The sequence below is a fragment of the Electrona antarctica genome (assembly GCF_951216825.1).
Source record: "Electrona antarctica genome assembly, chromosome: 21".
In the NCBI taxonomy this organism is placed as follows: Eukaryota; Metazoa; Chordata; class Actinopteri; order Myctophiformes; family Myctophidae; genus Electrona; species Electrona antarctica.
In genome coordinates, this window is record NC_136802.1 from 23,543,582 (window position 1) to 23,557,402 (window position 13,821).

Below are 13,821 nucleotides of genomic sequence, written 5' to 3' on the forward strand. Positions count from 1 at the left end.
ACAGTTTGCTTACGGTGTTTCTCATTCACTGTTACACAGAAGAAGAAAAATTCACTCTGCAAAAAAAGTTTCCAAATCCCTACAATATTTGTTTTTAAACGTAATTTGTCTTAAGGTGGACTGAGAATCTACTTTAATAGTTTAGTAGTAACTTTTGATCAATTTACTGTATGTGTGTGCATCTGTGTTAATACAGCAAACATTATTCAAACACATGCAAAAACTACAAACGTCAATCAGTGCAAACGTCACTCAAAAATTCAAAATGATACTATAAGTGCAAACGTATACCTATAAGTGCATACATTACTCAAATGTATAAAAAGGTAAGACGTTTAATGTACCAAGTGCAAACGTTACTCAAAAGTATAGGTACAACATGCAATGTACTTCAATGCAAACGTCACTCAAATGTATAATATGGTACAACATGCAATGTACCTATAAGTGCACACATCACTCAAATGTATAAAAAGGTACAACATGCAGTAAGTACCTATAGTGCAAAACATCACTGCAAACATAAAGTGCAAACATTGTACACACACACACACACACACACATAAATTGATCAAAAGTTAGATGTACGTATATAAAGCAAACCCAGCTCAGTCCAAACATTTCAAACGTTTGTTTTTAGATGATCACAGTAAGCACAAAGACTAAAAAGGTAAATCAGTTTCTGTTCAGCTACTGACAGTTCCCGTTGCCTGTCAGCATGACCTGTCGAACCCCGTTTCCTTGCGGGCCTGTGGTGCTGGCGGGGAGGATGTGGAGCTGGTTGTGTCTGCTGGCAGCCTGTACGATGGCGACGAACTGGTAGACTGTGCACTGCTCGGTACGGGGCCACTGGCTCTTTCACATGTAGAACTTTGTACGATGTCTGCCAGATGAGTTCACTCAGGACAACCATGCCATGGTCGTCACTCAAATGGATCCTGTCACTGCACCACAGCCGGCTGAGGGAGTGTAGAGCCCAGGATTACAGATTAGATAATTGACACTGGGTGAAAAAAATGTTACCAAATCGTGTGATAACATTTATAAAGAAAAAATAGAGTAGGCCTACCTCTCTGAGTGAGGGAAGTTCCTTTCTGAAGACATGTATCTAATCCCCATTTGAGCAGAGATTCGGTGGTACGCATTTTTTAGATGCTGCTGGTAATCCAAGCTGATGTCCTTCTCGAAATCAGCCCGACGGAGGGGAAAATCCAGAACAAAGACCTATGAAAAAGAAGAAAGAAATATAACAGTCTGCATGGGAAGAGACATATATGTATTTGGTGACATGATTTCACTGGTTGTATACCTTTGGCCATTTGTAGACAGCTGTGCGAAGCAGTCTCTGAAACGCTGTGGCGGCCTCTTCAATCGTTTTGCTGGATGTCAAGTTGTTACTGGGTGCAAGAAGACAGACTAAGTCGGGTGAGTAGGGAAGGGCTGAAGAGCAAATCTCTTCTCTGATATGGTCCGCTGATCCACCTGGCGTTGACATGAATCCGAATGCCAGCCGGCCGGCTGGCATGTCCACGAACCCATCAACTAGAGCTCTGAGGTGTGAATCGCCTATGATCAAAACAAACTGCGCAAAGAAACAGACAGTCAAAATCCATTTAGAATGCAAGACATCACAGAATTTAGGAAAGAACTTGTGACTTGTGTTTAATTCAATAACATTCTCAATGTCTAGTTACCTTTTAAAGGAACTACTACATGCATTTTAAAATTCTATATGTTGATCAAACCCTGTACACTCAAGTACAGAATGAATTGCATGTTGATCTGACCTCTGACCTCTGAGTAATATATTACCCATTACTAGTTACCTTTTAAAGGAACTACAACATGCATTTTAAAATTCCATATGTTGTTGATCTGACCTCATCAAACCCTGTACACTCAAGACACGCACCATATATAGCCATATGAGACGTACCTCTTTGTCCTGGATGATGTCCACTGACGGAATCACTGTCCTGTGACGCTTCTTGGAAACCTCAGAGTGTGGCCATCGCAGCACTGTGTGACGCTTGCCAAAAACTGCCATGTTACATGCAACTTCGCAAGTCACTTGGAATTAAAAGTCAGTTCTATCTGACCTCAATTTATATTAAAACTGGAGGACACTCCCATGTTTGATGACAACAAATGGGAGCTGATCGTTGAAACAAAGACATTCCATTTGTAATACGACGATTGCCCAGGTGCCCAGGTGACGGTGCCCAGGTAATGAGGTGACAACGATTGATCGTTGTCACCTCATTACCTGGGCACCGCCCAGCCAGTGGTGGACAGCCAGAAGAAAGATGGTTGGGTTGTTGTTTGGTTGGGGATGAAATCAAGTACTTGGTTACTTTCCACCTGGTGTGTGTGTGTGTGTGTGTGGGCAGTAATGGCTGTACTCAAGTGTGCATGCATGCCGTTAACAACCTAATTTAGAGCTATCAATGTTTCACACATATGGCACACGTGTGATAGTAGTGATCTACATAGCCTTTGCATATCAGTAGTCTGTTATAGGCCAGTGGTAGTACTTAACTACGACTGTTAATGGTCGATTTACATAGTACTTCACAGTAATAGTACTACCATTACCATTCATGCAGACATTAGTGTTCCAACACCAGTAATTACAATGTCTGTTGTTACATTTTTGTTTTACACCTCTGCTGCTTAGCGGACAGTGTGGTGTTGTAGAGGAGGTCTCCCCGGACATGTGCATATGTCACACTAGTCGATACATAGCAGGGATTTTGTCCAGTGTCCACTTTAGTTAACTTTAGTCTGGAAATGGGATAGTTTTTGACCTTTCACCTCGCTGTATGGCGTGCCAATTTTTGTTTTACACCTCTGCTGCTTAGCGGACAGTGTGGTGTTGTAGAGGAGGTCTCCCCGGACATGTGCATATGTCACACTAGTCGATACATAGCAGGGATTTTTGTCCAGTGTCCACTTTAGTTGACTTTAGTCTGGAAATGGGACATTTTTTTATGTTTCACCTCGCTGTATGGCGTGCCAATTTTTGTTTTACACCTCTGCTGCTTAGCGGACAGTGTGGTGTTGTAGAGGAGGTCTCCACGGACATGTGCGTATGTCACACTAGTCGATACATAGCAGGGATTTTTGTCCAGTGTCCACTTTAGTTGACTTTAGTCTGGAAATGGGACATTTTTTTATGTTTCACCTCGCTGTATGGCGTGCCAATTTTTGTTTTACACCTCTGCTGCTTAGCGGACAGTGTGGTGTTGTAGAGGAGGTCTCCACGGACATGTGCGTATGTCACACTAGTCGATACATAGCAGGGATTTTTGTCCAGTGTCCACTTTAGTTGACTTTAGTCTGGAAATGGGATATTTTTGTATCTTTCACCTCGCTGTATGGTGTGCCAATTTAATTTTTACACCTCTGCTGCTTAGCGGACAGTGTGGTGTTGTAGAGGAGGTCTCCCCGGACATGTGCGTATGTCACACTAGTCGATACATAGCAGGGATTTGTGTCCAGTGTCCACTTTAGTTGACTTTAGTCTGGAAATGGGACATTTTTTTATGTTTCACCTCGCTGTATGGCGTGCCAATTTTTGTTTTACACCTCTGCTGCTTAGCGGACAGTGTGGTGTTGTAGAGGAGGTCTCCACGGACATGTGCGTATGTCACACTAGTCGATACATAGCAGGGATTTTTGTCCAGTGTCCACTTTAGTTGACTTTAGTCTGGAAATGGGACATTTTTTTATATTTCACCTCGCTGTATGGCGTGCCAATTTTTGTTTTACACCTCTGCTGCTTAGCGGACAGTGTGGTGTTGTAGAGGAGGTCTCCCCGGACATGTGCGTATGTCACACTAGTCGATACATAGCAGGGATTTTTGTCCAGTGTCCACTTTATAAAGTCCATGCACTCCAGTGAATGGACTTGGGCACTCCAGTGCATGGACTTGGGCATTTATCCATTTAGATAACTTTTTTACGTTATTTAATTACTTATTTTTACACAGAAACATAATGTGTGTCTTCACAATAACTGTAATGTAATAACAATACTAATAATGTAATGTAATAATTATTTAATTAACCACGCTTTTATTCTGAAAGCAACCGGATGTCTTAAATTTGCTAGCTCTCTGGCAGGAAGTTCTAGATTTGCCAAAAGAACGGAGCCGGTCGTCACCCGACAAAATATTCGCTTCCCGTAAATAAAACGCGAGCCGAGCCTCTCCTGCTGCGAGGCTGAACCAACATGCACTGGAAACATAGGGGAGGTTCAGCAAGCCATAGTCTCTGCTCAAGTTTGACTTCGAATAAATTGCAACGGTTTGGGGTGACATTGTTTGCTTGAAACACATAGCACTGAAGTACAAAGTATAGGCTGTGACAGATGTACACAATGCATCTAATTAATGTGGTCTCTGTCAAATGTATCCGAGTGAGTGAGGATATTCCCCCATTTTACAGCTTTCATCGTAGAGTCCGTTACGTCACATTATGCCACGGAGCTTTCTCTCGGTGTCCAGTCAGTCCAACCAAAACATTGCGATGGGGATATTACTTTATTCCATCATGTTTAATTCGTGTTCAGAATAGCATTGTATCTGCATTGACTATGCTTCAGTGTTTTCTTGTTGCATAACATCTAGAATGCAAAGTGTATTACCTCGTTTTTGTGTGGATAAAGTTACGTGTTCCAACCCCGCGGTTAGTGTTTGGTAGTGCAGCAGCGGATCTGGCATTCTCCATTATTGTTATTGTTTATAGCGTGTCTATGCTAGCTGTGTTTTGATGCCTGTAGGAGAAAGCCTCACATTGTATTTGTCCTGTACGTCTCCAGTAGAAGAACAGAGGTTGTTTTAGGATTGTGTGCGTATAAAGGCTGCTGCAGTCCTATTCAAGACCAAGGTTTGTACAACAGTCCAGGAAATTGAGTAACCTAGTAGTAGGTTAGTAGGAGGCAAGCTCCACAAACAAGGCAAGCTCCACAAACAAGTTGACTTATTGCTGAGTAGACAACTTGACAAGTAAGCACTGTCCTTTCAGTTCATAAACATCTAAATGTGCATAATTGGTTTCAGTAAAATTACCTGGATTGACATTAACTGTAGCACAGCAGCATTTGATTACATTTATTTTCTGCGTTTCCTTTAATATTCTTTTATGGCTACTGTAGATGAGCTCGACTCTCAGCTGAACTTTTGACTGTCTCGTATTATCCAGATGATTGAGGTCGTGGCCTCCATGGCCCGACGTCCAGTGTTCCTGGCCGGGGAGCTTATGGAGTGCCTCATAACCTTCACCAACCCCATGTCCCACCTCTCTACCTCTGCCAGCAGGTAAGGCCATTGTTAGGATTATTGTTTCTCAAGGATGTCCACGTTAAATTCTAAATTGTGCACTTGACGTAACCAATTTTCTGTAGATTTCAGATGTGTCTCTAGAAAAATAACCATGCCGCTCCCTTGTCTTCCTGCGTTGTATCACAGTGAGATGCTGGCATGGGCCAGTGCCCAGATCCACTGTCAGTTTCATGCCAGTGAGGGCAGAGTGGCTCTGCCGATGCAGGGCAACAAGCAGGATGTCCAGGCTGAGAGTGACACAGTGCTCATTCCAAGCAGAGGTCAGTGATGTTGATGAATCCACTACTGATGGATGAAGTGTGGGAGGAAAGGAAAGACAAATGGCGAGAATGGTAGTGTTTGAGGAAGAGTAGTAGAGGAGGCTGAATAAACAGTCAAAAAGGACACGCACATCTAAACCTATAGGCTGGGTGCTGGATCAAAATAAAGTCACAATGAAGAAATGAAAAAATCCGCACACCATTATTTTGATGCTCCCAAAATAACTTTACTGGTAGGTTGGAGGAAGATGCATGATTTGAAGTGAGATGGAGTTTGGAATCAGTAACCTTATATTTAATTAATTGTCAATGTTTGCACTGACCCCAGTGACAATTATCAGAATAATCTGTTTGTTTGGGCTTTTTAGGTCACGTTGGTAAGTGTATAATCTGGTCACTGGCCACTGATCTTGGGGACTATTTATTTAGCTAATAATCTTATGTGCCTAAAATGGGGCCACCAGGTTGAAAGTGGTTTTAAAGGACAACTTTCGTTTTTTTCAACCAAGGTTCATGTTTTAGGTTGTTATTAGAGAAAGTAAAAGGTGAGTGTATTTTCTTTTTCATTTGCTGCTTTCTTTCGTTTTAGGGATTTTAGCTGTTTTTGACAGGGGGCGGGGGCATTCGAGCATGGGGCTAAATATGTATTTCTTTACAAAATGTTATAGCGATTTCTTTTTTTATTATTTACTATAGCCCTACTAGACCCCAATAAATTACATCTGGCCACAAAAGATCACAGGATCTACTGAATGTGTCAAACTGACATATTTAGCCTATGACACACAGTGTGGCTTCCCCCCCAGTAGGCTACCTTCACATTCAGTAGATCCTGTGATCTTTTGTGGCCAGATGTAATTTATTGGGGTCTAGTAGGACTATAGTAAATAATAAAAAAAGAAATCGCTATAAAATTTGATAAAGAAATACATATTTAGCCCCATGCTCGAATGCCCCCGCCCCCTGTCAAAAACAGCTAAAATCCCTAAAACGAAAGAAAGCAGCAAATGAAAAAAAATGAACACTCATCTTTTAGTTTCTCTAATAACAACCTTAAACATGAATCTTGGTTGAAAAAAAATAAAGTTGTCCTTTAACCTCCGATTCTTGTGTTTCCCAGGAGAACGAGGCCAGTGCATGCTGGACACACCGCCCAAGATCCTCTTCTGTGACCTACGCCTGGACCCTGGTGAGAGCAAAACCTGTAAGTCACTCTTTGTCTGCTTCCACATTACTTTTGTGGTCTTGTTAAAACCATTTCAAGCCTGGCGTCCCTATTTTGGCCATGTAATAATTATAGGCAAATGTTTTTTTGTGTGTTTTTGTTTTTAAAGATAGCAGATCTACAAGCTCATAATGTATCACAGAGTGCAATGGAAGCTTGTAGATTTGGTATTTTGGTGTACAATGAAGTAGACAGTAAGTGTTTAAGCCTCCCTCACACATATTCTCTCCCTCAGATTCATACAGTGAGGTCGTGCCCAACGATGGTCCCCCTAGTTTCCGTGGTCAGGCGGTGAAGTACGTTTACAAGCTGACCATCGGCTGCCAGAGGGTCAACTCTCCCATCAAGCTACTCAGAGTTCCCTTCAGAGTGCTGGTCTTGCAGGGTGAGCAAACCTCCTAATTTATAGAGTACCGTTTTTGTCCACAATATTAAAGATGTAGGGAAGTGAAAAATACGTTATTCACACTTACGTTATTCACATCATATGGGCATACCTAACGATAGATGCCAAAACAATGGGAATTTTTTATTTCAAAAGTCCATAAAAAGCCTATTTTAATTACTTCCCCGAAAACGTGATGCATGATGACGTGTCGAGCCCCGCATGAATAAAAATTAAACTTGATTTCATTCACCTGTTTTATACCCATTGCTGCGTGTTCCTAAGGCAGTTTTTTGAAAGACGCCCTAAAAAAAGTCTTTCTGAGAAACTTCAAAGAATTGAATCCGGAAAAGTACAGAAAATGATTACAAAACTGCCGCGGCAAACCAGTCAGGGTAAAGTAACGTGCCCACGGCAGCCAGTCTAAATAGGTTAATGTGTGCGAGCGTGCTCCTGACAAATATTTGGGGGAAGGCTGTGGCGTGGTGCCGCATGCAATGACCAATGCAACACTGGCAAAGCGTAAGGTGTTGAACCCGATCTCACCTCACCTCAGCTTGGTGTAACTTCAAATGCTTCACTGTTGATGGGGAATGTTGTTTATGTTCTGAAGCCATAGAAAACACCAGGGAAATGTGAACTCACACTTACGTGAAATGTGATCACACAAGAATATATGTATATGTGTATGTGTATGTGTATGTGTATGTGTATATGTATATGTGTATATATATGTATGTATGTTTTACCCATGTATGTGTAAAATGGCTATCATATAGGCATGCCAGAGCCGCCATTTCCACAGGACGAGGAAGTTTTTCCCGCCAACCCCTTCCTGGAGGAGGAGGAGGGGAGCCGGAGGGACGCCAGGCCCCTGGAGAGAGCCCTGGACATGCTCATGATCACCACTTCAAGACGCTGCGCCCGTGAGTTCAAGACCTTCTCTTGCATGTTTTCACTTTGACTTATCACATTGGGACCTTCTACAAGTTCACATTCAAAAGCATATAAGACAAATATGGAAGACAATGGAAAAAGCAGTTGATTGAGTGATTGTGCGGAGGGCGACCCACTAGTCAAATATTTAGCGCATGTACCACATGGGCTCTAATGCCAGACAGCGAGTCCCCGGTTTGATTCCCAGCTGGCCAGACAATTTGCTGTATATCACTCCCCTACTCTTCTTTTATTTCCGGCCTCTTTCCGCTTCTACCTGTCAAATAAAGGCTTAGAAGAGCTAACGACAAGTTCCACCGTGGTAAAATACTTTGGAAAAGTTACAACATATTATTGGTAAAAATGTGCCGGAACCCTGTGTGTTGTCAAAAGTCTTCAATAGCTGAATGTGCAGGTACAGTATTTGAACTGTGAACCTTTGTTCCTCCCCCACAGACATGTTCAACATCACCAACCAGCGCGGGAAAGTAGCAAAGTTCTGCATCTTCAAAACCATCTACAGACTAGGGGAAGACATCGTCGGCACATTTAACTTCTCAGAAGGCGATATCCCCTGCTTACAGGTGTGTATGTTGTACAGAAATGTTGTACAAAATGTAGTAGATTGGCAATTTTTTGCGTGAAGATCTCGTGCAATGAAGTTAGTGAGTATACATCAGGCTTTACAATGTGTCTTCGGAATATATGAACATAAAATGGCATAACTGTATTGTACACAGTATGAAGTTAATCGTACTCTGTGTATCCCAGTACTCGGTGAGCCTCCAGAGCGAGGAGGAAATCCAGCAGCAGTACCAGCGGCGACCCGGCCAGGCGATCAGTGTGACGGGCCATGGCCGCCACATGGAGTCCTGCCTCCACACTGCCTCCAGCCACTTCTCCCTCCCCGTCCCCCTCAACGTCACACCAGGGTTCAGCACAGACATAGGTCAGTATGACCTGTGTACTTATCATGTTTTTCTTTTAAATTTGAGATATATTTCCTCTGTATGATAAAAGACACTAAAGGCTACTTGTCATTCTGTTGAGTGCACAGCCCTTCTCAATATGCTCTTGTTATGGTAGAAGGTAGGTTCTGTTCTACTGTAAAGCCCAAACCACACCAATGATTCGGCATGCAACTAACTGGTCATACCATGATACCACACACAAGCACCGAGCTGCAAAGAATATCTGTTTCCACAGCAACGTTTTTTGCGAAGTAACGTAAACCGCAGAGTTTACGCGGCAACGGGTCTTTTTGCGACTTGATGTAAAGCGACACATCTGTGTGCAGTGCGAGCGGTCAAGTTCCCAAAACCCACACGTTTATGCTTGCCGTTCTTGCACATAAACAGAACTGCTACCCTTTTCATTTAAATCTAGGGCTTTTTTGGTATACTATTTGGTATATAGTTTTGAGGAAAGAAATGCTGCTATTTGTCCCAAAGTGACTGAAAAGGAGTGCTGCTATACTATACTATACAAATTCGTTTCCAAGAGCGTTATACCCTGTATTAGCTACCATAAACGACCCAATGTGACATAGCTGTTTTTATTGTATTATTTATTATATTTTTTGACAGTTGCTTTGGCAATGCTAATGTTTTCTCATGCCAATAAAGCTCCTTTGAACTGAATCACTTGCAACGCACTGCAACGACAAGCGCCGGCACCCTGGACACCCTGCTGTAAACTGATGAAAGGAAAATGTCCTTTATTCCCCCACAGTCACCTGGAATGTTCTCATGAAATTTTAATTGACAAGCTTCATTCCTATTGTGGTGTTGTGTACTGGTGTAAATTGATAATAACTGACCACTAACATGAATGTCTGATATACACCCGACTTTTACAGTGACTCTGAGGTGGCGTCTGCACTTTGAGTTTGTTACCGCCCGGGAGCCCATGGAGCCGCCCACTGTACAGCAGAACCAATCAGAAGTCACGGTTTGGACAGGGGCAGAGCATGTGGACGTGGATACATTCAGCTGGAATCTGCCCATCAAAGTCCTGCCCACCAATCCAGCCTTGGCGTCCTACATGTCCCAGTTTACAGGGAGCAACAGCATCAACATCTGAGAGAGGGAGAGTGTGCATGTGAGTTTACAGGGACCAACGTGTGTGTGTGTGTGTGTGTGTGTGTGTGTGTGTGTGTGTGTGTGTGTGTGTGTGTGTGTGTGTGTGTGTGTGTGTGTGTGTGTGTGTGTGTGTGTGTGTGTGTGTGTGTGTGTGTGTGTGTGTGTGTGTGTGTGTGTGTGTGTGTGTGTGTGATTTTTCTTTTTCACTTCTCAAAACTGTATTGTTGGATAAGGGAAGAGGAGTGTATTTTTTTGGAAAAGGGAGAACATTTCCATTTGTATATTCAGAATTTAAAATGTACTCCATACAGTATGTAAAGTATGTAGTAGTTTATTTTTTTTTATTTTTTTTTGCCTTTTTGCTTATGTATTTTAACATGCATTTGGCAGTGCAGTCTAACTTTTAATACATTCTTCCTTTTTAGGGAGATATACTGTATCACCTTTTGTAAAGTGCAACTATATCCATGGTCATTTTGCATTTCTGTATTTATTTAATTCTGGATCCATGTATTCAACAGCCCACATGCATTCTGCTCTTTATTATTATGTAAAATGGTTTATTATGCAAGTGATTTATAACTGTCTCTTTTCCAGTGTAAGAAGTCTGCACCAAGATGTTATTCATTAACTTAAAGTGTGATTCGAAATACAGGAATACAGGAGTCATTTCTTTCCAATATCATAATTTTATTTGGATATTAAACAGGCTTCCATACATAACAAATATATTACTATATTGTTTTATGAGCTGATATTTACAATAGTGCATTGGATGATATTGGATAAGCCTTTAAATAAAAGAGTACATTTTTCTCAGAGTGCTGGGTATCTCTGCTATGAACCTTTATAGAAATAATATGCAGTACTACTTTAAAACACACACATAATATATATTTATGTGTATATAATATATATTAACACACACACATATATATATATATGTATGTGCATGCAGTTATACAGTATATCACCTTCCGTCATCTACTAAAATGCAGTTGGTCCAGACAATGATAAATACTACTACCGGTATACTTATAATTTCCCTCATTTGCTTAACCATTGTCAACCTGGCATCCCTATTTTGGGAATATATGTTGCCATTGTCAAGAAGTTCAGACATTTTCAAAAATAGCAAAAACAGCTGATGTACTGTACAAGTTAACGTTGTGAGCAGTCCAAGAATGCTCCATGTGGTTAATTAATGTTGTGCACTTAACATGCATGGTATGTAAAAATGGTTAATGCATACAGAGTTAATGCAACGATAGCGTAGTTGAGCCTGTTGTGTAGGACGACGGAACAGATGGTGTCCATTAATCACTGGTCTGAGTGACTGACTGGCTATCCCAGGAGCTGCTGCTGTAGCTTCAGTGATCCATGGCGAGGGTCCTGGTTCTCCTCTCCTGGGGTACAGGGCAGACGGCGGTCGGACGCCTGCACCAGAGACACCTTACAGGTGACCGCGTCCACGCTTACCTCACACCATGGGGGGAAATCCACTGGCCGATGAACACTGAGCGAGACCAGAGAGAGAGAGATCACTTTTCTGACAGCCAATCTACAACTACTGCACAAAAGGATCTGTTATTCAATTAGAGATTCAGGAGGTGAGATTACACAATCTGAGAAGCATTTTAAACTGGAGGTGGGGAGCAATTGGGGTTGGCTCAAGTTAAAAATCTGGGGTGGTGTACCGGTAACTGACTAGATGCACGCTTATCTAAATGAATCAACAAAAAACTGCCTAATAAGAATTTGTTTCAATTGATGGTTATCACTATCCACCTACAGTAAAAAACAATGTCTGGAAGGGAAAAGGTCATCTTTGATAATGTTAGCCCTGGCATTCCACATTTGTAGATCATATTATATAGATAAGAAAAGATCTGTGAGTGTCCTGTAGTTATGAAGTATTATGATACTTTGCAGGAGGATGCTAAACGCACACCAGTCTTAGTAGTGGTGCCAGCTCACGGCAGAAACTGCCGAAACGTTGGTTCTGACTCTGCATCCTAATAAATAATCGGCACTTTGGCTATCAGTGTGTGCAGCCACTCTTTTGTCTTTTTAAGACTTAACTCTTTAGTATTATGATACTTGACCTCTTTATAATGGTGAGGCTGTATAATGGTATAATTGCATTATGAGTGCTTACCTGTAATTGTAGTGTTATAAACAGATTACATTGCTTAGTTATACATGACCTTAGTCATTATAAAATGCTGCCCCGTATGTGTTATGATTACTGTTATAAAGCATAGCAACCATAATTATCCAAGTGTTACCAGAATGTCTGATCAAGTTGATAAAAAGTGTTGCCTGAAGCTGGCTGCACTACAGTGTGAACCAGGGTGAAGACCAAACATGTGCATGTTTGTTTGTGTACTCACGTTTCACAGCAGCCCACACCAATAGGGTGCAGGCAGGTGCACTGCAGACAGCCGTTTTCCATCCAGCTCTCTCCCAGGGTGTAGTGTCTCCCCTCGTGCACACACACCGCTGCATGGGACAATGTCAAGCATTGACAAAGGTTATCGGCACAGTTTTTGTGAGTTCAAGTCAAGAGACAATTGACAAAATTAGATTGATTTTATGTTGAACGAAATATCGAGTGAGATACAAATCCAAGCAACACATTTACATCCAGGCTTGATGGAATGATTAATGGGAAGAAAAGACATATGGACCCTAGTGGTGTAACGGTTAATTAAACTAAACAACTTCATTATCCCAAAATGTGTGTTTTAAGTCAAACAAGTGATTTTTGAGGGGACGCATTGTGATCTACAAGCTCACAACGCATCATATTCCAACGCGTTGTGAACTTGAGATCTGCAATTCTGCAAATGAACTGCCAGTTCATCACAATTGACAATAACAATTGATAGAATATTTGCAAAGAGAATAATCGATAGTTGCAGCCCTGGCTAAACCCCATGGAAAATGAACAGGTCCTGATGAAAGAGTACACCGCACACAAGCAGCTTGCAGCCATCTTACCTCTGGCGTTGAAGTTGCACTCCATGGGTGCCGCTGAGCAACCGGCACTCCACAGCAGAGTGCCCATCATGAAGGTGAGTGCCCAGTTCATCACAGACGAGTCCATCTTTCTTTTTGATTCGATCACCCCGTTTCTCCTTCCTCCTCTCTCCCTGTTGCACCTTCCATTTATACCCCTGGAGCTGCGTGGCCATGGTGCGGAGGCGGGGTCATTAGCCCCATCACACGACCCGGGGGCCGGGGTGGTGGTGGTGGTGGTTGGGTTCCATTGGGAATGGAGGGATGTTGGGGTTTAAGGGGGTAAAGGAGGGGGGAGAGGACTTGAGTCTTGGCACCGATTTTGGCACTCTGGAGATCACCTCCCTCGCTGCGCTTCAGTGGGCATGAACCTCTAAACTGATAGAAACAGTGACACATCCGCGCAGTGACTAAGAGGCCGGGGTGGGTAGGAGGGAGGTGAGTTCCAAGGAGGGGAGGCTGCAGAGAATGAGGGAGACGGAATTGTCTTAACATGATTCATTGGACCTCTGCTGGCTCCATCTCCTGGTTTTGGAGGCCAGGTTGCTGTCCAGCAGTTGACCATGTG

At 42.4% G+C, this 13,821-nt stretch overlaps 2 protein-coding genes across 4 annotated transcripts; one reads left to right on the forward strand and one right to left on the reverse strand.

Annotated features, from left to right (window-relative positions):
* The first annotated feature begins 4,498 nt into the window (after window positions 1-4,498).
* On the forward strand, window positions 4,499-11,053 carry rgp1 (GP1 homolog, RAB6A GEF complex partner 1). 3 transcript variants are annotated; one of them, XM_079491774.1, is made up of 9 exons: window positions 4,499-5,009; window positions 5,159-5,321; window positions 5,472-5,605; window positions 6,726-6,809; window positions 7,066-7,215; window positions 7,995-8,141; window positions 8,608-8,735; window positions 8,923-9,100; window positions 10,010-11,053. In XM_079491774.1, the coding sequence occupies exons 2-9, from the start codon at window positions 5,206-5,208 to the stop codon at window positions 10,231-10,233; spliced, it is 1,161 nt and encodes a 386-aa protein (XP_079347900.1). In that variant the 5' UTR covers window positions 4,499-5,009; window positions 5,159-5,205; the 3' UTR covers window positions 10,234-11,053. The 3 variants fall into 3 exon arrangements, with proteins under 3 accessions (XP_079347900.1, XP_079347898.1, XP_079347899.1); XM_079491772.1 differs by having other exon boundaries at window positions 4,500-5,009; window positions 5,206-5,321; XM_079491773.1 differs by having other exon boundaries at window positions 4,500-4,890; window positions 5,206-5,321.
* Window positions 11,054-11,576: 523 nt separating this feature from the next.
* On the reverse strand, window positions 11,577-13,351 carry msmp1 (microseminoprotein, prostate associated 1; the record flags this gene model as incomplete). Its single annotated transcript, XM_079490751.1, has 3 exons — window positions 13,236-13,351; window positions 12,626-12,734; window positions 11,577-11,748 (listed from the first exon to the last, which is right to left on the reverse strand). Exons 1-3 carry the CDS (start codon window positions 13,339-13,341, stop codon window positions 11,577-11,579), a joined length of 387 nt encoding a protein of 128 aa, XP_079346877.1. The 5' UTR covers window positions 13,342-13,351.
* Between the last annotated feature and the right edge of the window lie 470 nt (window positions 13,352-13,821).